A 24222-nucleotide genomic window follows, 5' to 3' on the forward strand; every position below is an offset into this window, starting at 1 on the left:
TGTTAAAAGATTCATTTCTCTACAGAAGCTGCCAGTGTCAAACATGCGGTAGTCTGGCCAGATGTTCCTATCCTCTCGTCTTAGAGGATTGCCTGTCTGCTCGTCTTAGAAGTTGTTTGAGTTTGTGTCATTAACTCTGGGAGGAAAACATATCTGCCACTCTGTCAAACCATGCATCCCACCCTATAATATCAATTTGTCACTCAGCTAATTAACTATGTGCTCAACATTAAATGTAAAGCACACAAGGCCAGACATAACTGCAAAATGCAAATGTGACATGTCCGCTTTATTGACTTTGAGTCTGCGTGTATTAAGCACCTTATTTAGTAAAGTGGGGAGCTCAAACACATCCAGAACTGACATCCAGACATGCCCTGCAAGCAAAAGACGGCTTTGTCTGAGATATCTAAGTCCAGATATTAATAAAGAACCAAACCTGATGCACGCCAAAACATTGTGAGCTGAATCTACTTTTTCGGTGGTGATAAAGAGATGCCAACCTCAGCAGAGGTTGGCGAAGGCGTGAGAATTGACGCGATAATGCAGCTTCTGAAAAGAAAAAAAAAAAGAGCGTGGTTGCAGTTTGTGGTGTGTTTACTGACATAGTTCATCAAGTTCAACTGCACTCAAACGCAACTTCCAACTTTGTTTTTAATAATTCGTATCGTAATAAACAGAATCAACTTGATTTCCCCGGAGAGATCAGGGTTTATCTGGATCTGCACATCTTCTCTTTACTTTAACAAAGTATTACAAGACTTAAATACACAGACCTTTGTACCAGTTAGAGAAATTAGAAAAGACACAAGGGACTGTACAATATACAGTCAAGTACAGATCTTAGCTCCACTGAAATGTTGTGGGTGGACCTGAAACTGATGATACGTGCAAGAAAACCCTCAAGGTTTTGCAAATAATGGAACTTTGCATGGGAAGAATGGTTAAAATGTCACACGCAGGGGGACATCCATCTATCTTCCTAACTTCTTATCCGATTCAAGGTCGTGGGGGCTGGAGACTATCCTAGCTGTCATGAGGCGAAAGGTCAGATACACCCTGGAGGGGTAATCCAGTGCCCCTTTATGGCCCAGCCAGAGAGACAGATAACAAGTCATACGGTCAAAGCAATCTCCAGTTAAGCTAAAACACAAGGCTTTGGACTTTGGGAGAATACCCAGAGAGAATCCACGCAAGCACACGGACAACATGCCCCACGCAGAGGGGTCCTAGCCGACTGAAGGATTTAAACCAGTGTGAGGGAACGGTGATAACCACTGGATCAACATGCAATTATACAAAACACCTACAAGAAGGTTTTTCTGTTAAAAGGGACAAGACGAGCCTCCGAGACCCCCAAGTCGTACTTACTACACAGATGGCTGTTTTGTGTTGCATAAACTGAAAAAGATGGCTTTCCTTGTGGTATTGCCCAAGTAAACCACCTGTATTTGCAGGCTCCGTTTCAAAATGCCTCAAATTTTGCAATCTGCTCGTCCAGTAATGATGCACCACAATCTGTTTTCGTAGCAACATCTCTCTCAAAGAACGACATTTTCCGACAAATTCGCACTTATTCTAAAAATAAAGACTTTATTCTTCAAACCTTAAGTTCTTATTCCCACCGGTGATTTCTGTTATGCTAACTGGTTAAATCGCGCTCATGTTTCCAGTGTAGCTCGGTTTTAAAATGGCAAGTCTTAATGAGCAGAGGGAGGACAACCATGAGACAGGAGGAAAGTCTATATGGAGAGTGAATACGAGAATTGGGAATTGACGAAGACCAGGCAGCTCACCGTATAAAAGCAGCAGAGGAACTCGCTTTTCTCACACTTTCAGGATTCCATCGTCACACACACACACACACACACACACAGATACCCTTTCCCTGAATCCCAACTTACTGTCAGTGGTGTCAGAGTCGTTGCTGCTCGTGGAGTATTTTCTCCTCTTCTTTTCGCTCTCCATCTGTTAGGGGGGTGGCAGGCAGGCAGGCAGGCAGGCGGGCAGGGAGGGAGGGAGGGAGGGGGGCAAGAGAGAGAGAGAAAAATGACGAGTGAGAAGATGTTCACCATGAAAACACAAGTGTTAATGAAATAATGTGCTGATGGCACCAATCTGTCAGAGCCTCCAGCAGGCAGCCTGCCAGAATAAACTGACTTGATCACCGTTACACATTAGCACTTTGGACTCCCTGGGATACAGTTGTTCCATTTTTCCTCCCACCACCCCACAACCACCACCACCACACATACAGAGGGAATCCTTGTACTAGTCGACAATGAATCCATCCTTTTATTAGCCTTGTATTCACTGCCAGCTTTGGCACAAGACCCTTTCTTATGCATCTGTTTCAATACTGAAGGTACTCCTTTCTTCATTATAATGGAGTGAAACCAAATCAAGTGAGAGCAAAAAAAAAACAAAAAAACACAGGCTTCTCTCATCCAGATAAAATCTAGGACGCTTTCTAAAGCTCTAAGCAGCTGTGTTTCTTTGTGATAAAGCGCACTAAAAAGCAACCTCTATCATCTGGACATCTCTTTCTAATAACAGCATTATGTTCATTTGTCACCTTATCTTTCTAATTCTAAGATAAGCACTGAAAACTAAAATTGAGCTTTGGGCCGCTATTCAGTTTGATCCAGAAGGAATTTGTTCTACTGCAAAGTCACAGCAGTGTTTTAGTGATGGGATTAAAACCTGCTTTCACTCAGTGATGTTTTTTTAAAGAAGTGGGGAAGCAAGCTGTAAAGGCATAGAAGATTATGAGATTTTTGACCACCTTTCGCTTTGTCCTGCAACATTTTTCAATTTCCTTCAAATCCACTGGGAGCCTTCTGTACTAAGAGACGCAAAGGCGCACAAGAGCAAAGCAACTCAGTGGCGATTCCTGCACATTTTCAGTTTTACTGATTGTGGGGTTAAAGGAGCTTGGAAAGAAAAGCGTCTGGACTTCTTTAAGTTGCTTGAAGACGTTTCACCTCTCATCCGAGAAGCTTCTTCAGTTCTAAGGTCAAATGGTGGAGAGTCGCATGATAAGGTGGGGCCAGGTTTCACAATGAACACACCCGAAACTCTGGCTGATTGGGACCCACGCCCAGTTTCACACCTTGGCTCAGGTGATTAGAGGATCATCAGGGGGTCCTTTTGTCCCTCTGTGGGGGTCTCTCCCACTAGGTTTATATCTGGGACTCTCCACCATTTGACCTTAGAACTGAAGAAGCTTCTCGGATGAGAGGTGAAACGTCTTCAAGCAACTTAAAGAAGTCCAGACGCTTTTCTTTCCAAGCTCCTTTGACTACGATGACCTGGATGACTGAGAACCTTCACAGACTGATTGTGGGGTTACAATGAAAGGCCTGCAGGGAGAGCAGGAAGCAGGTAAAAGAGAATGTAGAGAGGTGGAGGCACGCTCTGGAGAAAAAAAGGAGTGAAAGTCAGTAGAAACAAGACAGAATACATGTGTGCGAAATAGAGGGAGGTGTAATGATGAAGATTCCCTGGGAGGTAAAGAAGAGAGCGCAGGCAGGTTGGTGAGGGTGGACACGAGTGTAGTGGGGGGGGGGGGGATGTTTGACAGCAAGAGTTAAAGGGAAGGTCTACAAAATGCTTACGAGTTTAAAAGACCAGGATGAGCATCAGAGTACGTGAGAGGGACAGCTCAGGTTGAACCATTTGGAGACAACGCTGGTGAGGCAAGGCTGAGATGGCTTGGATGTGCACAGAGGAGGTGTAGTGGATATATTCAACAAAGGATATTAAATTTTGAGTTGTCAGGCGGGAGGAAAAAAGGAAGTTCACAGCAGAGGTTCACGGATATAGTGAAGAAGGATGTGCAGAGGGTGGTTGAGACAGAAGAGGATGCCAGGGGGGAATCAGAAGAAGATGAAGATGAAGTTGAAGGAAAAAGAAGAAGAGTTGACAAAGAGGTATACGGTGCTCTACCGAAACCTCCTCGCTACTGCTTTGCAGATGTTTGTATATGAGGCAGTGATTTGCCTGCAAACAGTCATCAACAGTAATCAAAATGTGAAAAGTGCGACAGAAACATCTGCCTTCAAAGTAAAGCTTTCGAAACATGTTTGCAATACTAAGGAACAACTTGTACAATGAAAGTGTTTCTAATTTTCACAGCTTCACTACCGCTCAACAAGTAGCGGCGGGAGGTTAACAAAAAAATCATGCGGTGGTCTTTAGGTCTAAAAGACCAACAAACAGAAACTAAAGGGAGCAAGGTAACGTAAACAGACTGGAAGTAAAAGCATATTTCTATAGAAATTCTCCGCTTTGTGTTGTTTTTTGAAGATCGGAAACGCCTTCGATGTGCTTATATGACGTAAAAGACTGCAAACACTCGATATAAGCGAGAAAACTCCAAAGGACTCCTTCATCTTATGAGAACCAAGAATACAGAAAGTTTGCCTCCTCCGCAAAAAGACTGCAAAACACTTGAGTCATAAAGGATATCGCTCAACATGAATGGGCCCCTGCCAAGAGATCAGCTTACTGTACATAACACAGCAGATGCATTTAGTGTATCAGGGAGATACTCAACTTTATTATCTAACAACCGTTAATTTCAGATGTAACCATTTCAAGCTGGTTTTATTTTTTAATTAGAACAGATACATGCAGTGCAAATTTAAAAGCCACCGGGTACCCATATCCACAGTAGCCTTCCAATTATGTAATTTAGCTTCTTATGTATATTACAGCAAGCATCTGCCTTGCTGTAATATACATACATAATAAAGCCCCCTCAGGCTTTATTAATGATTCTAATATTGAAATTGAAATATTTATTTCAATTCAAATTCAAAATACTGTTAAATAACTTTTTTGTCGATTTCAAATATTTAGCCAAAAATTGGTTTTGATTAGCCAACAAAAGTTTCCCCAAAAGCCGTTAAGCAACTTTGTAAATAAACGTATCCCTTTGAAGCCAAATGTATATTTGATACATGAGGTTTTGCGACTTCTACACCATGAGATGTAAAAGGAGCTAAATAAATGGCACATTTTATGCAAAAAAAAGATTGAAAACAAATTAAAAAATAACATATTCAACAAATTACTTTTTTTATTTTAGTCAAAAGGTTCAATAAACACTCCATTTAAAAATATCTGGAGACCCTCTTTTCGTAATGAAATAAACTATGTGTTTATAATATTTGTGAACGCTCTAGAGGAAATTGCATTCTTCACTCAAGCAAAGAGATTGACAGTCTGTGTCGTGTCAAAAATCACTTAAGCTTCGGCATCTTTTGCCACCCTGAATTTGAGCATTTCTTAATTGTAAAATGTGGGCAAAGATCAGAAGGAACCCACAGGCATGAAAGTCAAAATGCTGTCAGATCAGCACACAAATAAATGCAAAGTCAGACACATAAATGTTAACGATGGTATACTATAATGAGAGACTAAAAATAAAGCTTACTTTCACAAACTGAGTTTAATTTAAAATCCATCTCTGGCTAGAATCGAATAGAAAGAATAGTGAAGAGAAAAAGGGGGTGGGGACAAACAGCCCAATAAAATGTTGTTAATCTATTGCCTGCTGTTAGCTTGAGGGTCAAAGGGGAAAAAAGAGGGTATAGGTCAAGAGAGTCTGAAGGAGACAGAGACTGAGCTAAAGAAAAAGGAAAAGATAAAGTCCAGAAAAAAGGGGTTTTAGCGTATTTCCAAACTGAAGGAGGAAGCCTAAAAGAGGAGCTGTCTTACAACCTTCAGAGTGGGGAGGAGAGATTTATGTGCCAGTAAAACTGGGCTATTCCCTCTTAAATGGGGCTCTTCCTGTAGCCTGGCCTCCCCGCCTGTCCTGCACACACTTAAGTACTCTGACATTTATGCTGACGAAAACAAAAAAAACAAAAAAACGCCGCGCTTCTTTGCTGCCTGTGACCATTTCCACTCCAGAGTCCTGCCATTTCACTCTTCCCCTCTTCCTCCCCCCTTCCCGTCTTTACTTGCCTTACAATAACAGGGACACGGAGTCTGTGGAGTAAGGTTAAGTACATTATTGACTTCCTCAACCTCTGTTGCCTTTCTCTCTCTCGCCGTCTTTCCACCTCTTCCCATCTGTCTAGCTTTACCTCGTCTTCCTGCCTTTGAGGGGAGTTGTTAAGTACATCACCGACTTCCTCCGGCTACGACTGTCTGACTTCGAGTCTGCACGCTTGGATCCATCTCAGGGTTTCCCCTCGCCTATTAAACTCGCAGACGACCCACTTAAACCACGCTCGGGCTACCAATGCGTTTTGGTTTTTTTCTTTCTTTCCATGTGCAGCTCAGTCATTTCTCTCCTGACCGCTTAAAGGAAAATGTCAACGCTGAGAAAATAAGACATAAAATAAGTTTGAGGGTCTATGTTTTACACCAACCTGCTAAATGAGTCATTTTGGGAGTGTTTTAAAGCAACTGCAACAGAGACATTTTGAGGCACGGGCTCGAATAAGCACAAAGATTCAGAGCTTGAGCTTCAGACGACCTGGTTTGCGGTTTGAGCCGGCCGGTCAATTTACTGAGCACTAAAAACAACCAGGTGTCTCTCTTGTAAAACGCTGGTTTTTATTCTATTTATTTATTTTTCTGTGCGAGTTGAGCAAACCACAGCGTGTGCGCATTAGCATCTCCTTTTCCAGCTGCCTAATAACACACACAGTGATGTCGCTCAACAGCCTGACCAAAGATCAACAGCAGGAGGTGGTGATGACAAGAACGAGGTGGTAAACCCAAACTGAATGAAAACACACCAAGAAGAAGGTGCAGAGCGTACGTCAGGAAACCTTTTGCAGTCGAGAGACACAAAAGGATTATTCACTGGATCCCACGAGAGTTTAAAGAGCATCAATCAAGGTATGCAAAATGTCCTGGCATTTTAAAATGTCTACAAGGACATCTCATACTACAGCTCTACCAGTGCACTGAAAAGAAACTAACTGGATTAATTTACAGCATGATTGGGTATAAAAAGAGCATCTTAGAGAGGGAGAGCTTCTCTGAAGTAAAGATGAGCAGCAGTCCCTCACTCTGAAAAAAAAAAGAAAGAAAGAAAAAACCTGCAGTTCTGGAACAATTTCCGAATAATGTTCCCTGAAGTAGAACTGACTTTGAATATCTCATCATCTGCCGTGCACAGATTCAGGAAATATGGAGAAAAGGCTGATAATAATAATGTCTGTGTCCTCGGGTGGCACTGCATCAAAAACAGACGTGATTCTGTCGTGGAAATCACAACATGAGCTCAGAAAAACTGCCAGAAATCACTAAAAACAGTTCACTTCGCTATCATGCAAAGAAGAGCCAACATGTGAACACGGTCTGGATACACCGCCGTCTTCTCTCGGGCTCATTTAAAATGGACTGTGGAAAAGTGGAAAAATGTTGTTTAAAGAAGACGAACAGTGAAGTTCTTTCTGTAAAACACAGACGCAGCATCTTCCCAGCTAAAGAGGAGCGGGACTATCAGGCTTTTGTTAGCACTCAGCTCAAAAACTTTAACCTCTGATGGTATCGGTATCGGCCTACTGAACTGGCACATTTGGAAATGCACCATCAATACTAAAACATATATACAGGTGTTAGAGCAACATATGCTCCCATAATGTCTTTTTTGCATATTTCAGCAATACGATCAACAGCATCCTTCATCTTGTCATGGTCCCCGTGTCTGCCCGGCCGGCTCCACAAGGCCACATGTGTTTTGTGTACATTCTCCTCTCTCCTCCCCGCCAGGGCGGAGCTCACTGAAAGCTCCCGCCTTTGGCACACACCTGCATCTCGTCAGACTCTAATTATGGGTTGGACTCTTGAGGCCGGGACGCAGACAGCCTCACCGCTGGATGATTGTGCTGGACACGTCAGTAAACCTTAGCCTGGTATCCTTAAGCGTTGTGGACCTGCTGTGATCTCTGTGTAACCCTCTTTTCTCCTGTGCACAGTTTCCCCAGACCCATGACCAACCTGTTGTTTGAACCGTTGTAAAGAAGAAGAGCTAGCATGTATGTGACTCCTATCCCGGACTTCCCTTTCGGACCCAGGACCCCCGCTCCCCTCACTGTATATATCTGCACCTGGTGACTGTGTAAATAAACGTTGTTTTCCCCTGAACTCTGCTCTGCGCCTGAGTCCTACCACACCGCATGACACATCTATTAGAACAGCATGGCTTCACAGTAGAAGAGTCCAAATGCTGGACTTGGACTCACCAATTGAAAATATTTGACACATCATAATATGAAAAGAAAAAAAGACAAAGAAGACAGAGGACTGTTGAGCAGCTAGAATCCTCTATCAGACTAGAATGGGACGACATTCCTCTCTAAAGTCCAGCAGCTGCTCTCCTCAGCTCCCACACATCTACAGGCTGTTGTTAAAAGAACAGGCGATGTTACACAGTGGTAAACATGGCTTTGTCCCAACTTTTTTCAGATGTGTTGCCATGCCATTTTTCTTCTGTTCCGCTGTAAATAAAATAAGGGTTTATGAGATTTGCAAATAACTGCATTCTGTTTTTATTCATATTTAACCGGTATCCTTTTTTTGGAATTGGGGTTGTAGAGAAAGCCGGAAATATTAAAATTAGGGATTCTGGGATTGCTTATCCTGGCTCACAGTCGCGACCCGTGTTTGATGTAATGCATAGAAAGTGTGCTTTTGGTACCGTCACAACTCAAAATCTTGTCATGGCAAACCTTCTAATATTTCTATAACAGGTTAAAAAGATATTTCCAGGAAAAAAAACCTGCATGCAACACAGTCGGAACGCTGTAGAGTCGTTAATATAGTTTACTTTAAAATTTTGAATGGCAAAGGTCAACGGCTTGTTTAGTTTTAAAATAAATAAAGATGTAGGGAAAAAAACTATTACCTAAAGCGACTCTTTCAGCTTGTCTTTTGTGTTGACCAAGGCCTCAAGGTAGCGGCTGCTGGTTGCAAAACAGCATAGGCGTAAATAATGCGACAATTATTGCACAGGAGGTTTTGCATTTAACAGATGGTTGATTACAGAGCCATTCAACCAGACTCTTGTCTTTACAGAGGAAGGGAATGTTTGCACCCTGGCACTGTGAGCTAGCTTCTGACACTTGGATTTCATTTGGTTTGCTGTTAATGCTAACAAGCTGTTACTTAGTGAAGTACAAAATCCCGAAACTTATTCCCCGTTGTGTGAAGACAGTCCAAAGCGATTTCTGTATAATGTTAGAGTAGCAGTTGGAGAGCTGGGTTCATTTTACTTAATCACAGCCCACTTCTGGTTCCAATTGTGGTGTTTTTTTAGTCCTGCAACTGGTAGGCAAGCAGTACATTTAAGCAGTAGCCAGGCGCTCATATGTTTTGGACTGAATTATAAAGAGTTTTCCTCTTAAGGCTGCACCATTTCCCTTTCTTTTTCAATTTTTTTCACTGAACTGACCAGAACGACAAAGCGTTGTCAGCCAATCTGGCAAATTTTGGCCGCTCAAGTTATTTAACCTACCAACCATTTTCAAAATACAAAAAATAAAGGATTAATTGTTCTATTTTGCCCATTAAAATCTCACCTGTTATTTAAGATGCTGCTGGTATCTTTAGTTAACCAGACATAAAGCTATCATGAGGGCTGAAGCTGTGATTGTAAGCTTAGCGGACAGTCTCTTTAACCTCCTGTCCTGTGGTAACCCAGCATTTCTCAATGCATGCGTAAAGGGGGAATTGCTGGCCCGTTTAAGTGAAAGACTTGACAGTAATTGGAAATGTCACTGTATCGCCTTAAAAATCCCCCTCCCCTCCTGTTTTTTTGGGGGGAGCAGAATCACCTAAGGCAGAAAGCAGACCAACGGCTCAACAACTGCCAAGAACAGCCACTAAGTTCATTTTCTCAATTTTTCTCTCCAGCTCTGGCTCACTTTTTCTATATCTGCACCTGATACCCTTCCTTTCCTTTCACTCAGTCGCCCGACCTTACTTCCTATTTTCTACTGTATGTCTCTCCGTCCTCCTTCCTCTCATGCAGTATGCACAACCGTGTCTTCAATCAGTTCGGTGAATCCCAGCTTAGCCTGCAGATTGAGATATTTTGTGTTCTACAGAGAGACGGGGTGGGTGAGGGAGAAAAGGAGAGGGAAACGACTCGCAAATGTACAACTTTATATCTATCAGTGCAGCGAAGCAAACACCAGGTCTGCACTGGGTTACGTCCTGAATCGAAAACCAAAAAGAAAGAGACAAAAGGAGAGAAACAAGAGGGAGTATGTGATGGTCTGCCTTCTTGCCAAAAGGCTACAACAGATGGTACGGCATGCTTTTATCTCTGGAGCCAGAATGGTTTAAATCACTTTTTTATATAATTGAATCTATTTTTAATTTGACTTTTGACTTTCCTTTTGCTGCTTACCCATAGTGCTGACTAAAACGGCAGCTAACCACGAAAGCAGTTTATGAAATCTTTTATATTATTTTTTGGTGAGCTCCTCTGAATGAAGTACTTGATTGTAAAGGACACTGTGACTTTCACATTTCTAGGAGCAGAAAAAACAAGCATCCTACATTTAATGCTTACGCATCATGGTCACCTATAACTAATGGTTGAAACTTTTATACTCACAAGTCTTTTCTCCGAATTAAGATGTATTTTTTTCACCGTACATAAACGTAATGTATTCATCTGTATCTATTTTGCCTGACACATGAGGACCCTGTACAAACACACTGAAAGTAGAGCTCAACATTAGCTATTTGCCAATATATCAGTGTAAAACATCTGATATCAGTCGGGCCTGTTCCCAGTGGAAGGACTCCACCTGGACTTACCAAACTATTAATGGACAGAATTTCAAGACCAACCCTCTGTTTTTTGCAGATGATGTGGTTCTTTTGGTTTCATCAGACACTGACCTCCTGATCACACTGGGACGATCTACAGCCAAGCAGGATTGAGAATTAGCGCCTCCAAGTCTGAGATTATGGTTCCCAGCTGGAAAAGGTTGGATTGCCCACTCCTGGATGAGCTGCTGCCCCAACTGGAGAACATTATCTCAGGGTTAGGTTCAGGAATAAGAGAGCAGAGGAGCAGGAGAGTGGCCTGCAGATTGGCACAGCATTGGCAGGGATGGGGATGACATACAAATCTACTTTGGTGAAGAGAGAGCCAAGTGTGAAAGCAAAGCTATTGACTTGCCACTCGATTCACAATCCCTCCCTCACCTATGGTCGGGATCTGTGACTCGTGACAGAATAAGATCACAGATACAAGCTACTGAAATGGGCTTCCTCTAGAGCAGGGGTGCTCACACTTTTTCCGCATGTGAGCTACTTATAAAATGACCAAGTCAAAATGATCTACCCACTACAAAAATCCAAAACATATACTTATTTATAAATATATTGAGGATTCTTTATATCTACAATGTATATACATGCATAACCGCAATATCCAATATTTCACAACACAATTAACTATGTAAATTTTTTGTCATTACCTGAGTTTACTCTGATGACTTGCACTGAATTGAATCAGCCAGGGATGCATAGTCCGGACAGTAGCTGCTGACGGCCAGGTTTAAGAGAAAAAACCGAGAGCTAAAAATTGGAGTTAACTCGCTGACTAGCTTGTCAGTTTTACTACACTTCGCGCCGCTGTTTGCGCATGCGCAGCGACCTAAGCGTCAGAAAAAATCTGATGTCATCTGACTGGCTTCCCTGTATCAATCAAGTGACGGGATGGATGATAGGCTGGCATCTATTTTTTTAATGCCATGCGATCTACCAATACTACCTTTGCGATCGACTGGTCGATCGCGATCGACGTATTGAGCACCCCTGCTCTAGAGGGTGATCCCAGATAAGGAGCAGGATGAACATTAAGTTGCGAGCAGATTATTTTTAGATTATTTCGTAGGTAATGATGTCTAATCTGATCAAACTAACTGCCATAATATCGAGCCATCTTACTGTAGCCGTAAAACATACGTGAATATCAACTTGTTAATTAAAACTATTGGAATTAAAAAGAAACGTAAAAAGAAGCCAGCTGGCTTTAAGTGAACAGTGTGATATTTGGCTGCCAGCCACTGAGGGAAATCCCAGCAAAGAGAAACATCCTCATATCATATTTACAACGGCAAAGGCCGAGGCATTATGTTGCAGGAACCTTCAAAAAGCAGATTACAGGACTTTGTTGCCTGATGTCATTTATTATCAGTCCTATGAGACTGTTTTATTTGAGTGCATCAAACAGCCCCATGTTTTATGATGCAGTGCTATGCGTATCAGTCGACAGCTGCAGCACATTTGGATGTATTGTACCGAATTATACTGCATCAATGCATAATTTTAGATATAATGTAATACATGATAATATAGAGCCAAGTAGTCAATTACCCAACAACTTTCCATATCTGTTAAAAAACATATTATATTTTTAAGAAATAAATGTGAGACAGTCTTTTATGATATGTTTGGATTTAAGATTCTTTATTAAAAAGCAACAGTCAAAAATCCAAAATCCAAACAATCTGAAGCACTGGGAAAAATACTGGGAAGTACTTTCTATTACTCTGTAGCCCAAAAATTATAGATGACTTAAATAGTGCTCTATCAGAGCACATTGTTGCATTCATGTGTTTCACTCCATCACAATGCTGTTGGTTTGTGTTGCATTATGTTCCCGTACTATAATAGCTCTGCACTCCGTCAGAGTTGAAGCAGGACAATAGCTGGAGGCAGCCAGCTGTCAGAATCAATGAAACCCTGTTGTACAAAGAGGAGAAGACCATCAAACAGAATGAAATATTTAACTATGTCACGAACTGATGTGATTTGGTGTGGCTAAACAGGTCTAAAGAAAAGGAAGGAATTAAGTTTAGGAAAGAGCAGAGAGAAGGACTGAGGTATCGGGAATTCCAGATCAATACAGCAGAGAGTTCACAGAGCTCGGAGGTTAAACCGACCGGGAGACTATTAAAAAAAAATTCAGAGGAAGACAGAGGAGCTGCAGAGGCAAACAGCAGTCTGTTAGCCTCGCACAACAGAAATCTGAGTGTAATGACAACAAATTAGAAGTATGAACAAACACTTAAACCATAAAAGAACTTTAAAGTACATTAAACAAAACCACATTTCCTATTGATCTGGTTCATTTAAAAAAAATGCATCACAACCTGGTCTCCATTTCATCTAATTCAGAATTAGTTAAATTCAGTAACCAAAAAAAAAACCAAGCGTACAGGCAAAGAGACGGAGACCACATTCAAATACTCACTCATACACACTGTAGGTGTTGACATGCTATCCGCTGCCCTGTGGCCCAAGTATGTAACAAAAAAAGAGCCAAAAGAGTTATGGTTTCTCTTTTTCTCTAATTTTCACCATTTTGCCTCTTTACACCACAACAGATATCAGAGGAAACAATCAGAGCGCAACTGAAGGGCAGACTCTCGGCTGTAATTCAAAGGGTTGCCCAAAATTATTGTATTACACAGTGAGGACTTAAGGCTTGAATGAAATTGGACAATTCCCTGTTTCATGAGCCAGATGTGATTTTTTTTTCTTCATTTTTTCCCATAAATAAAGCTTGTTAAAAGTCTGGAGTTAATTCCAAATGTGGTATTTGCTATTGGAAGCTGTTTCTGGGAACCACAACATCCAGTCACAGGAGGACCAAATGCATGTGAAACAGGCAAATAATTAACTTAATTAACAACAATAATAATAATAATAACTCAGACAAAATGCAGGATTATTAGGAATGACCAAATCAGTGGCCGCTGAGCTCGACATCATGACCAACCATAGATGTCCACAGACTCCCACAAAGGTAGATGAGTGCAGGATCCTTTCAATGATTTACATTTTTATGTGATCTGCCCGGGACTACAGACGTAAATGAGCAGTTTTGCTCCAGGAAGGAGGTATATTATTCTCCAAGCCCATCATAAGGCACACAAGGCTCATACTGATGATCACCAGAGTGGACAGAAGAAACTAAGATCAACCTGTACCCGAATGGTGGGAACTTGGAATGGGCTACAAGCCTATGCATAACGCAGTATCTGCAAAACATACCGGTGTCACGGGGATGCATGGATGTGTGGCTTCCAGTCACATTGGGTTACTATAATTATTGATGGCGTGACAGAAAGCAGAAGCAGACAGAAGCTCTCTGCGGTATATAGAGCTATTCTTTCAGGCATGTGACAGTAGTGATGGAAAATTACCCAAAACATACTGTTAATGTAAACCCAGAAGTTTTTAAAGGTAAGGAAGCAGAATCTTCTTCAGTGGCTGAGCTGATCACATGATCTCAACCTTATTAACTATGTATTTTACAACCAGAGAACAAAACTGAAGGCAGAAAAGCAAACTACAAATGAAGACAGCTACAATAAAGGCCTAGCAATGCATTACAAATTGTGATGTCTGTGGTTTCCAGACATCAGGCAGTCTTAACAAAGTGTTAAAAATAATCAGTTAAATTTTTCCAATTATATTTAAGCCCCTGAAAATAGGGTAGTGTGTATAAAAATGGATGTTATTCCTCACTGGTTAATTAACTTAGCTTCAATGAATTAAGGCTGAGCGTCTGCACCTTAATTGCATCTTGATTGTTCCATACGCAGGAAAACTACAAAAAACATCCAAAATTTTTCCACATCAAACCGCGTGTCCCAATTAATATGCAGGAATGGTGTGATTGATCCAGTGGTAATCATCCCTTTGCTTAACGTTAAGATGTTACTATCAGCCTTTAAAGTCTGCCTTCAAAAACCAGTCCGGTCTCCTTCAGCTCAGATTAATTCAGATTAGCTGTCATGTGCAATCTAGTCCATATTACTCTAGCAGAATCCACTGGTGTGACTTATTTTTTCCCCAGTTACTCTGGCTGATTACACTTCTGCTGAGATTAAAACTAGGTGGAGCTTTGCTGCGTAATGCTCTGGATACAAATATGTATACGCACACACACGTATGTTGCGCGTATGTGTGCACGCGCACGTGTCGGTGAGTTTTACCGGGCTTAGAAAGACACCTTAGGTATTAGCTGGTATAAGCCACATTTTCTGTTCATGGTTTTTCTGTCAGCCCAAACCATTTACAGTGAGAAGGTTGACTAATGCATGCTGGGAAAAGCCAAGTTGCCTGGGGAGCTAATTAATTGGCTGACTATGACACTGCTGAGAGCACTGTGTCTGACTGAATGTTTAAAGGGGACTGTCCTCTGAAATGTGCAACATATAAGGCTTGAGAAAAAGGCCGTACGCGGGCAGCGAACAGCAGGTGGGAAAGAAATTCATGACTCAGCTGGTTTTAGCAGTTCATATAGAGTAGAGTGAGCTACAGCACAGACACCAAGTACGCATGCTCCTCAAAGACGAAGGATGAATTCACATTCGTGCATGTTAGAAGCAAGATTTCAGAAACTTTATTCACTTTGAAAGGTGTACCATCGAGTCTGTACAATTAAATCACATTTATTAAAAATGCTCCAGTGCATGCACTCACCAATCTAACTGCACTGTGAAAGCAGCAAGCAAAGGAGGTGCAGCCTGTCAGCTCACATCAAAATGAAGGAGAAAGTACTCCTTGGTGAAATTACCACAGTTAGTCATAAAAAGCGAATGTCCCTTAGGTGTTTTTGGGAGTTCGCTTCACTTGTTTAAATTTGTTTGTGACGTTTCTCACAAGAAGCCGCTGAGAATCTAAAATGGCAAAACTAAAGTAAACAAAGCTTGGGAATTTTCACACACCAAATTAAAATTTCTTGAATTAAAAGACCAGGGTTTAGTCACCAGACAAAATAAGGCACAGATAAATATATGATGTAAATTGGTAACCCGTTAAGGCAAGGAGGTCTGATGCCTTCCTAAAACATATGCTACAACGTTTGGGCAGTGAATACAGTCGTCATTCCAAATAATACTATAAGAAACACCGATTTTTGAAGTCATGAAACTCTTATGATCTCCAAAGCTGATAAATGGTCTGTATTTGTACAGCGCTTTACTAGTCCCTAAGGACCCCAAAGCGCTTTACACATCCAGTCATCCACCCATCCACACACATTCACACACTGGTGATGGCGAGCTACATTGTAGCCACAGCCACCCTGGGGCGCACTGGCAGAGGCGAGGCTGCCGGACACTGGCGCCACCGGGCCCTCTGACCATAACTCACGGAAAGAGCGCGGCGAGACTGCTTTGAGCTGATACAGGCAACAGTAATTCAAATAACTGTTCGTTACAACCAAGTTATGCAGAAGACCATCTCTGAACGCAGCAGAAGACCTCACCAGATGGGACTGGTGTCAGATAAGAACAGGAAATTGAGGCTGTAGTTTTCAGACGATCACCAAAATTGGGCAATAGAAGAAGCATGAAAAAAGTTTACTGTCATATTAATATGGACCAAAATCTCTGAGAAATGTTTCCAGTCACAAACAATTAACACAGTTCTCAAGAAAAAAGAGGGTTGAACCCAGTAATAGCACAGCAGACCTCATAAAGTCACATGAATAAAATCCTAAAGTAATAGGATACATTTAAAAGTAATCAGACCTAATTCTGTGTATGCTAGGATAGGCTTTAAACTCTTTATCCCTAAGAACGTTTAGGAGAAAATTCAAAGCCCCAAAGCTGCAAGTTTTATTTAGTACCTTAATTCTAAAACCATGTTAACACTTAAAGAAGTTCCCAAAAGTAAAGCTAATACTGACAGCATGCATGGCATCCTGCAGAGTTTCACAGTCCACTCTTGTGATCATTTTATAGGGATCACTGTGTGTCGCTGCAGCCAGTAAAACTTCATCAGCACCGTTATTAAGTGAGCAGATGCTACTACAGCTGAAAACGGGAAATAAGGTGTCATAAAAAAAGCACTGTTTGCTTTAGAACATCTTGACAGCAGCATACGGCCCACCTCGGGCAAGAGTAAATGTGTAAAGGTATTGCACTCAGATAGTCAAATCCGATCTGTCAATCACACCGTGAGTGGGACTGTGCCACCTTTCCACGCTTCAAATTTTCCGTCAGTTTTGTCACTTCCTTTGGAAGTAAGTTTCCTCTAAACAAAAGCAAGACTAAAACTTTCACATCATTTAAAATAACAAGGGATGCTATAACAACAAAGATTTTTCCTGTAGAGCAGCTGACGGGTGATTTCTTTCTGATAACTGAATGAATTCTTTCATCTATAAAACTAAAACTAAAAAAATACAATTCTAAAAACAAGGAAATAAACCAGGGAAAAGCAGAAAATACATTAAGGAGCGTTGAAATAAGGAAATGTGCTCGCTTTGCTTTAAATACCTTATCAATACTCTAAGTCCACAGCATTTCACTTCCTCTCAACTGAGCGATTGATTGAGGGTCTGAGATTAATCACGGCTAGTTAACCCACGTGTGATCGTGTGCAGCTCAACGCACATTTGCATCGTAAAAGATTATTCGAGTTTTTATTTGGCCTAGTCTGACTTAAAAAAAAAAAAAAAGAGTCTTTCTTCTCCGTCCCCCAGCTTCCAGATCTATGATTGGCTGCATCCCATTTGTCATCCTGTCCATCCGTCTGTCTGCCTATAAGCTTGCCATCTGTCTTTCTGTCTGTCTGACTGCTTGACTCTTTGCTTCTCTGCCCGTCTACCCATTTGCCTGCCATCTGTTTAACTGTCTGCAAGTATGTCGCTCCTCTGCTTGGCTGTCTGTCTGTCCCCAGTCAGAGAGAGACAGACTGTGGATGACGGTGCACTTACTTCAGCAGGAAAACACTAGTCTGTGGCCGGTGTCTGTTTTAGCACTGTGCAGCACTTAAGGTCAGCACAACAACGGTTACCATGATGGCGATCTATTATTAAGAGACTGTAGCTGTAGAAGCCCAGTGAGCGCACACACACACACACACACGTGCAGCCCTCTCTTGAGATGAGCATGCAGTCTGGCTGTCAGAAGAAAACAGATCCATCAACAATAAAAACACATTAAGTGACTGCTGGAACATCTGGGCACGTATGCACGACCTAAGAGAGGCTGGGATACATGCTGGTTTATTATTCATAAAGAGAAACAAGCATATAAAAATGAATAGTTAAACAGTGCAAATGAGCAAAGGTGCTCTGCAGCTGCACGCACGTACACGCGCCGAAATGACGCAAGCACCAACAACAACAAAACCCGGGAAGTAAAGCTTCCTGTCATTCAGCGCACACGAACACACAGACACACAAACACAAACAGTTGGCCAGTGCTCAGCACTCCTCGACTTGCCAGAGGTCAGTCGGTTTGATAAAGAATCCTTGCATATAAATTGCTTCATAACAAGCCATCTCTCTGAGGCAGTGCTCCGTGTGCGTGCGGGAGAAGATTTGTGTATTTGTGCATTTAATGTGTGTGTTTATTTGTGTGTCTCTTTCGCTATGATCCTAATGTTGTGTGTAGCTTGATTGAACAGAGTAAAGACCTGCCTGCCTGGGGAACAAAGAGCCTAAAAAAATAAAAAATAAAAAATCTTAAAAGCCTTTGGCAACATCCAAACCTGGAGGACGCCGAGCTGCGCCCCCCCGCCCACTTACGACTTTCTTCTCTTCCTTCTTTTTTCTTTTACTCGCTTCCTTTCCATCACTCACTTTTCCACCTCTAACCTTATCATTTCTTTCCATCACAGTATCCAATCTCCTTCGCTGCTGCTCTCTGTATCCTCAAGTCCTTGAATTTTATTTATTTTTTTGGTAAATTCCACCTCTCGCTCAGTCATTCTTTGCCTGACGCTTTCTCACTTTCAATCCTCTGTTCAAACCCAGTTTACTGATCACCTCATCAATACTGACTCTTTCCTTTCCTTCATGGCGGTGTGTGTGTGTGTGTGGGGAGGGGGGGGGGGGGGGGGGGGTGAAAAAATGAGATGCGATGGACAGGAATCAATTAATGAAGTGTGTGTTCCTGTGCAGACCTAATGCTGCGTGCACAAGCAAGACAACAACTGCTAGAGGGCACGCAGGGAAGACTGCGAAGCTTACGCTCGCACACATCCAAGTCTATTTTCACTCTCCCCAACCCGTCTCTCATCCACCCACACACACACACACACACACACACACACACACACACACACACACACAGCTATTTTTGGACAGTCACTGGAGACAAGGTAGGAAAAAGAGAGTTTGACAGGTACAGAGAGTAAGAGCACCAAAGAAAGGAATCACAAAGATTCATAAAGTGAGGCGGGGAGACCAGGGAGAGAGACAGAGATGGAGAAATAGGGCAACTGTTGTGAATGAGCTGAAAGAATCGAAATGTCAGAGTGGGTGTCTACTTGTGTGTGATGTTGGGTATCAAGTATTTACCTCAACATCAAACGTATGTGCATGCACACAGAGACGTATGTGCTCGATGAAAAAAAAGGGGGAGAAGAGAAAACACACACACACACATCAAACATCTTCATCAGGTTCATGCTAACAGGTGTGCAAGAAAGGAGGCGGCGACTAACTCACACATCGCAACATGAAAGGTAGCGAAACACACGCGCGTTTCTCGTGCTAAGTGTATTAGGCTGCGATCCAGCTTTCAACACTGACACTTCAAGAGGAAGAAGTTTTTTTTGGTGTTCTGTTTAGATGAAGTGCGACGGGTTAGAACAAGTTTTGTGTGTAGTTCGTTTATTTGGACGTGTCACTCCCATCTGTGATTTATCTGGCATTAAGATGTTAATAATCTTGGCAAACATGGGGACTCGATGGCATCACTGTGTGAAAAAATATAACTGGAAGCTATTCTAGTTTAGACTATCAAGGATGTGTAATGCAGCGATTTTGTTCTGGAGCATACGGTAAATTTGTCGCAAATGATTGATGATTGATCAAAAATTTAATTTATCAAGTAAACATTCAGAGGGAACATTTCAATTTTGGTCCTGAGAAAAGCTGCCACGAAAATTTGTGTAGGCACTCATGATTCTGGAAGGATGGTGCGCCTACGGTTTTTGGTAGTAGTTTATTCTGCGTGGCACCGATTCAACAAGGTGCTGGAAACATTCCTCAGAAATTCTGGTCCATGATGAAAAGTTCCTGTTCCTCCACATCCTAAAAGTGCTCCACTGGATTGAGAGCTCATGACTGTGGGGGCCGTATGAGTACAGTGAACTCTTTGTCCTTTTCAAGTTTGAGATGATTTAAGCTTTGTGACATGGTGTGTATCCAGCTGGAAGCAGCCATCAAAACATGGTTACACTGTGGTTACACTAAATTCTAGCCCTACTATCTGAATGCTGCAGCAGAAATTAACACTCATCAGACCAGGCAACCTTTTTCCAGACTTCTCTTGTCTACTTTTGGTAAGCCAATGTAAATTATAGCCTCCTTTTCCTCTTTTGAGCTTACAGGAGTGGCACCTGGTGTGGTCTCCTGCTGCTGTGGCACATCTGCTTCAAAGTTCGATCTCTTCTGTGTGCCTTGGTTGTAACGAGCAGTTACTGAGTTACCGTTGCCTTCTTATCACCTTCAAACAATCTAGCTATTCCCCTCTGACTTCTGGCATCAACATCGCCCAGAGAGGTGCGACTCACTGGACTTTTTCTATTTTTCAGACCATTCTCTGGAAACCCTAGGGACGGTTATGGGGAAAGTAACAGTAGATGAGCGGTTTCTGAAATGCCAAGACCAGCAAATTCTGGCACCAACAACCATGCCATCGCTTAAGTCATTTTTGTTGCTAGCATGTGATTGGCTAATTAGAAATTTGCCAATTGAGTGTATCTCAGTAATATTTCAACAAATCTTCATGCAAGCCCTTTGTCTAGGGTGATCGTGGCTCAAGAGTTGGCAGTTCGTCTTGTAATTGGAAGGTTGCCGGTTCGAGCCCCGGCTCCGACAGTCTCGGTCGTTGTGTCCTTGGGCAAGACACCTCACCTATTGCCTACTGGTGGTGGTCAGAGGGCCCGGTGGCGCCAGTGTCCGGCAGCCTCGCCTCTGTCAGTGCGCCCCAGGGCAGCTGTGGCTACAATGTAGGTTGCCATCACCAGTGTGTGAATGCGTGTGTGAATGGGTGGATGACTGAATGTAGTGTAAAGCGCTTTGGGGACTAAGGGGACTAAGCGCCATAGGGACTAAGTAAAGCGCTATACAAATACAGGCCATTTACGCACTAACTTTTTAACTAGTATCACTGTCAGTTCAAAACATCCAGTACTTTGGGATATTACAAATGGCAAGCATTAAACTTAAAGTACTGCCTTGTGCGTGTATGTGTAAGCAAAGCCTCAAATAGCTGCTATCATGGCTGCAGACCATCATGGCAACACATGAGGTATTTAAAGCAAGTTTTTCATTTCTCCATCCTCACACGTCAGAAGGAACAGATACGTACAACTTCTGCTGTAATCAATACAGCTGTCCGCGCAGACTGTGCACAGGCTCGTGCTTCACTTTCTTTGGTGGCTCAAACTCAATAATGTGACCAAAAGCATCCTGCATAGACAGTGACAGGGAACTAGAATTTCCTCCTCCATCCTCTAGGACAGCGGTCCCCAACCCCCGGGCCTCGGACCGGTACCGGTCCGTGAGTCGTTTGGTACCGGGCCGTGAGAGTTGAGGCTCAGGTGTGAAATGTATGGTTTTCAGGGTTTTTATCGGTTTTCAGCGTTATTTTGTTATTGTTTTTATCGTTTACTCGGTTTTCCTGGGTCTTTTTACGTGTGTTATGAATAAATTTCCTTTTTTTCGGTACCGGTACTAGTTTTATTTTGTTTTATTTATCCGCGACACCTTAAAGGCCGGTCCGTGAAAATATTGTCGGGCATAAACCGGTCCGTGGCGCAAAAAAGGTTGGGGACTGCTGCTCTAGGAGTTGAGTTGGACTCCTTGTGTTTGTGCAGTCTGTACCCTTTCCAGGGTTTTATGGTGGTGAGAAGGTCATGTGAAGGCAACATCTAAAAGCTGCTTCAATATTATGGTTTAACTCTGCTAAAATGGTGCTGCTAACTTTCAGCTCTTGGAGATAGACGTATATTCTGGGTTTAGGATATCTAAGAAACTAGCCTTCAGCATTTCAACAAAAAAAGGAATAAGTTGTGGATCAGCTATTCAATACATTTTTTAAACACAGGCTGCTGTATAGTGCAACCCACTGATACAGTGAGAGCTCCATCACAAAGGTAGAAACCACCAATAAACCTGAAGTGAAAAAGAAAACAAACCGCAGCACACAGCAGTACTCAACATCTCAGCCGGAAACTCCATGCGCTCACGACCTCACTCGGTAATACACACCTCCACCCCTTCACATCTAACTGACTGTTAGGCTCAGAGCCACTTAAGAGCAGTCATGAGTCACTCTCTGATGCTGATATCACCATCACCATTCCCATCAGCCCTCTCCCCTGTGGTCCCCCCCTCCCGCTGAACGCTCCGTGGGGATCCGCCGAATGGAAGGAAACTTGCTACTCATGTCAAATACAGAAGACTGTTGTCTCCGTAAAGTGAATTAGTTTTCTGGTATTGCTCTCAGGGGAGCAAAGCTTCCCTAAGTGAAGCGTAACATAAGAGAGAAGCAAAAGACAAAGACCCCCTGCCAGCAGTAGCATGGTTTAAATGAAGAACGTTAACGATGCTAGAAACGACAGTTTGTAAAGGCTTCTAAAGGAATATTGTTTCCATTTCACGATTACGATTTAGGTGCTTTATTAGTAACTTTATTTTTTGTTATTAGGATTTTTTCCTTTCCCTTTTTCCTCCACTGACACGTACCAATCCACTGGTTGAATGTACTTTGGCAACCATAAGAAAAGCAGCTTCAGTATTTTATAGACTCAGGCGACTTGATCAATATATCAGCTTTTGACAATTGATGTCTATTGCACGCTGAATAGATGTCAGACAATATAAGCTGACGCAGATAAATACAACTAAATAAACGATACGACCAAGACAAAAGCTGCGGTAGTTTGTAAATATAATTAAAAAAACGCGAATTCACTGTGTAATTGTGTAACTTTATTAGCAGCGTCCTCCTGAAATGAGCCAGTAACATTAAAATTAACATCCTCCTCTCTGCTCCTTAATGCTCTCTGGTCTCTATGGTAACGCTTAAATGTTTCTTTCAAAATAAGATACGAAACTACAACACGGGAAAAGACCCAGTGAAACCGAGTTATTGATAAAAACCCTGAAAACCATAAATTTCAACTCTTGTGGCCCGATACCAAACAACTGACGGACCGGTACCGGGCCGTGGCCTGGGGGTTGGGGACCGCTGACCTTCATGACAAGAAAACTGTGGTGGGTGCAGTGGCACTACATCGGGGAAAGCAGGGTAACCAAGAAGAGCAGTGCTTGCCTAATCAAATATAAAAATACACATCACTTAAAACACACCAAAGGGAAAGCAATCTCTCCCAAAAATGACATCACATCCACGCAAGCTGTGCTTTGCTGCTCTTTTGGCAGCTTGTACAACTCTCATTATTGATAACCTTGTGCATTTGCCATTGCCATCACAGCTATTTTCAAAATGGACAAGCTCGAGGAAAGACTGTGCGATCAAATTCGGCCGTAGAAGCAATTATAAGACACATATGTGGAAGTACAGGCATTCCCAGATGGGACAGGGCTCATGGAGGGAGATGTGTAAATGAGTTACAAACTGCTTTGTTTACATCCTTAGGATTACAACCAAAAATAGCAAAATGGGCTTGTACAAATGAACATATCAGAATCAAAATCAGACAATCACACCCACGTAATTCAATAATTGCCCAGCATTGCAGTGTAGACAAAGTAGGTAGGGTTATAAAATGCTTTCTAGGAATACCTTACACAATAGCTCAGTCTAAAAATAGCTGCCTGACAGATAGACCATACCTGAACCCTTTGATCTCACATATACCTTGTAGCATTACGCACATACAAACTAGTTTACTTTATGCATATCAATACCTCAAGCAGCTTCCCTCGACAGTGTCTGTTTCTAAGTACAATGCTCATGCTAGCTATAAAGAAGCAGTTAAATCCTTAAGGGACTCCGTCTCAGTAAAACAGTGTTAAACTCGGGAAGAAAATAAGGAAACTCTGAGGACGGCAGCAGAAGAGAGGAAGTGCGCTTGCGTTATGAAGAGGGAATAAATGGAGCAAAAGACAAAAACCTTTACACACACTTAATGCTGCTACACCAAATGTGCACGCACATATATGCACACAAACCTGAGAAGCCAAACAAAAGAGCCACAGAAATCAAATAGATTTCCTTTAGCACCTTG

The 24222-nt window shown here is 42.2% G+C and overlaps 1 protein-coding gene across 2 annotated transcripts in view; it reads right to left on the reverse strand.

The window, feature by feature from the left end:
• The window catches only part of jade2 (jade family PHD finger 2), a 233344-nt gene that overhangs the window by 200173 nt on the left and 8949 nt on the right, over positions 1-24222 (reverse strand). For both annotated transcript variants that reach the window (XM_082548884.1, XM_082548883.1), the window contains exon 2: positions 1905-1968. In XM_082548884.1, the coding sequence (XP_082405010.1) occupies positions 1905-1968 (64 nt within the window). The remainder of the gene's footprint in view (positions 1-1904; positions 1969-24222) is intronic.

This window comes from Aulonocara stuartgranti, assembly GCF_965226115.1.
Source record: "Aulonocara stuartgranti genome assembly, chromosome: 10".
Classification (NCBI taxonomy): domain Eukaryota; kingdom Metazoa; phylum Chordata; class Actinopteri; order Cichliformes; family Cichlidae; genus Aulonocara; species Aulonocara stuartgranti.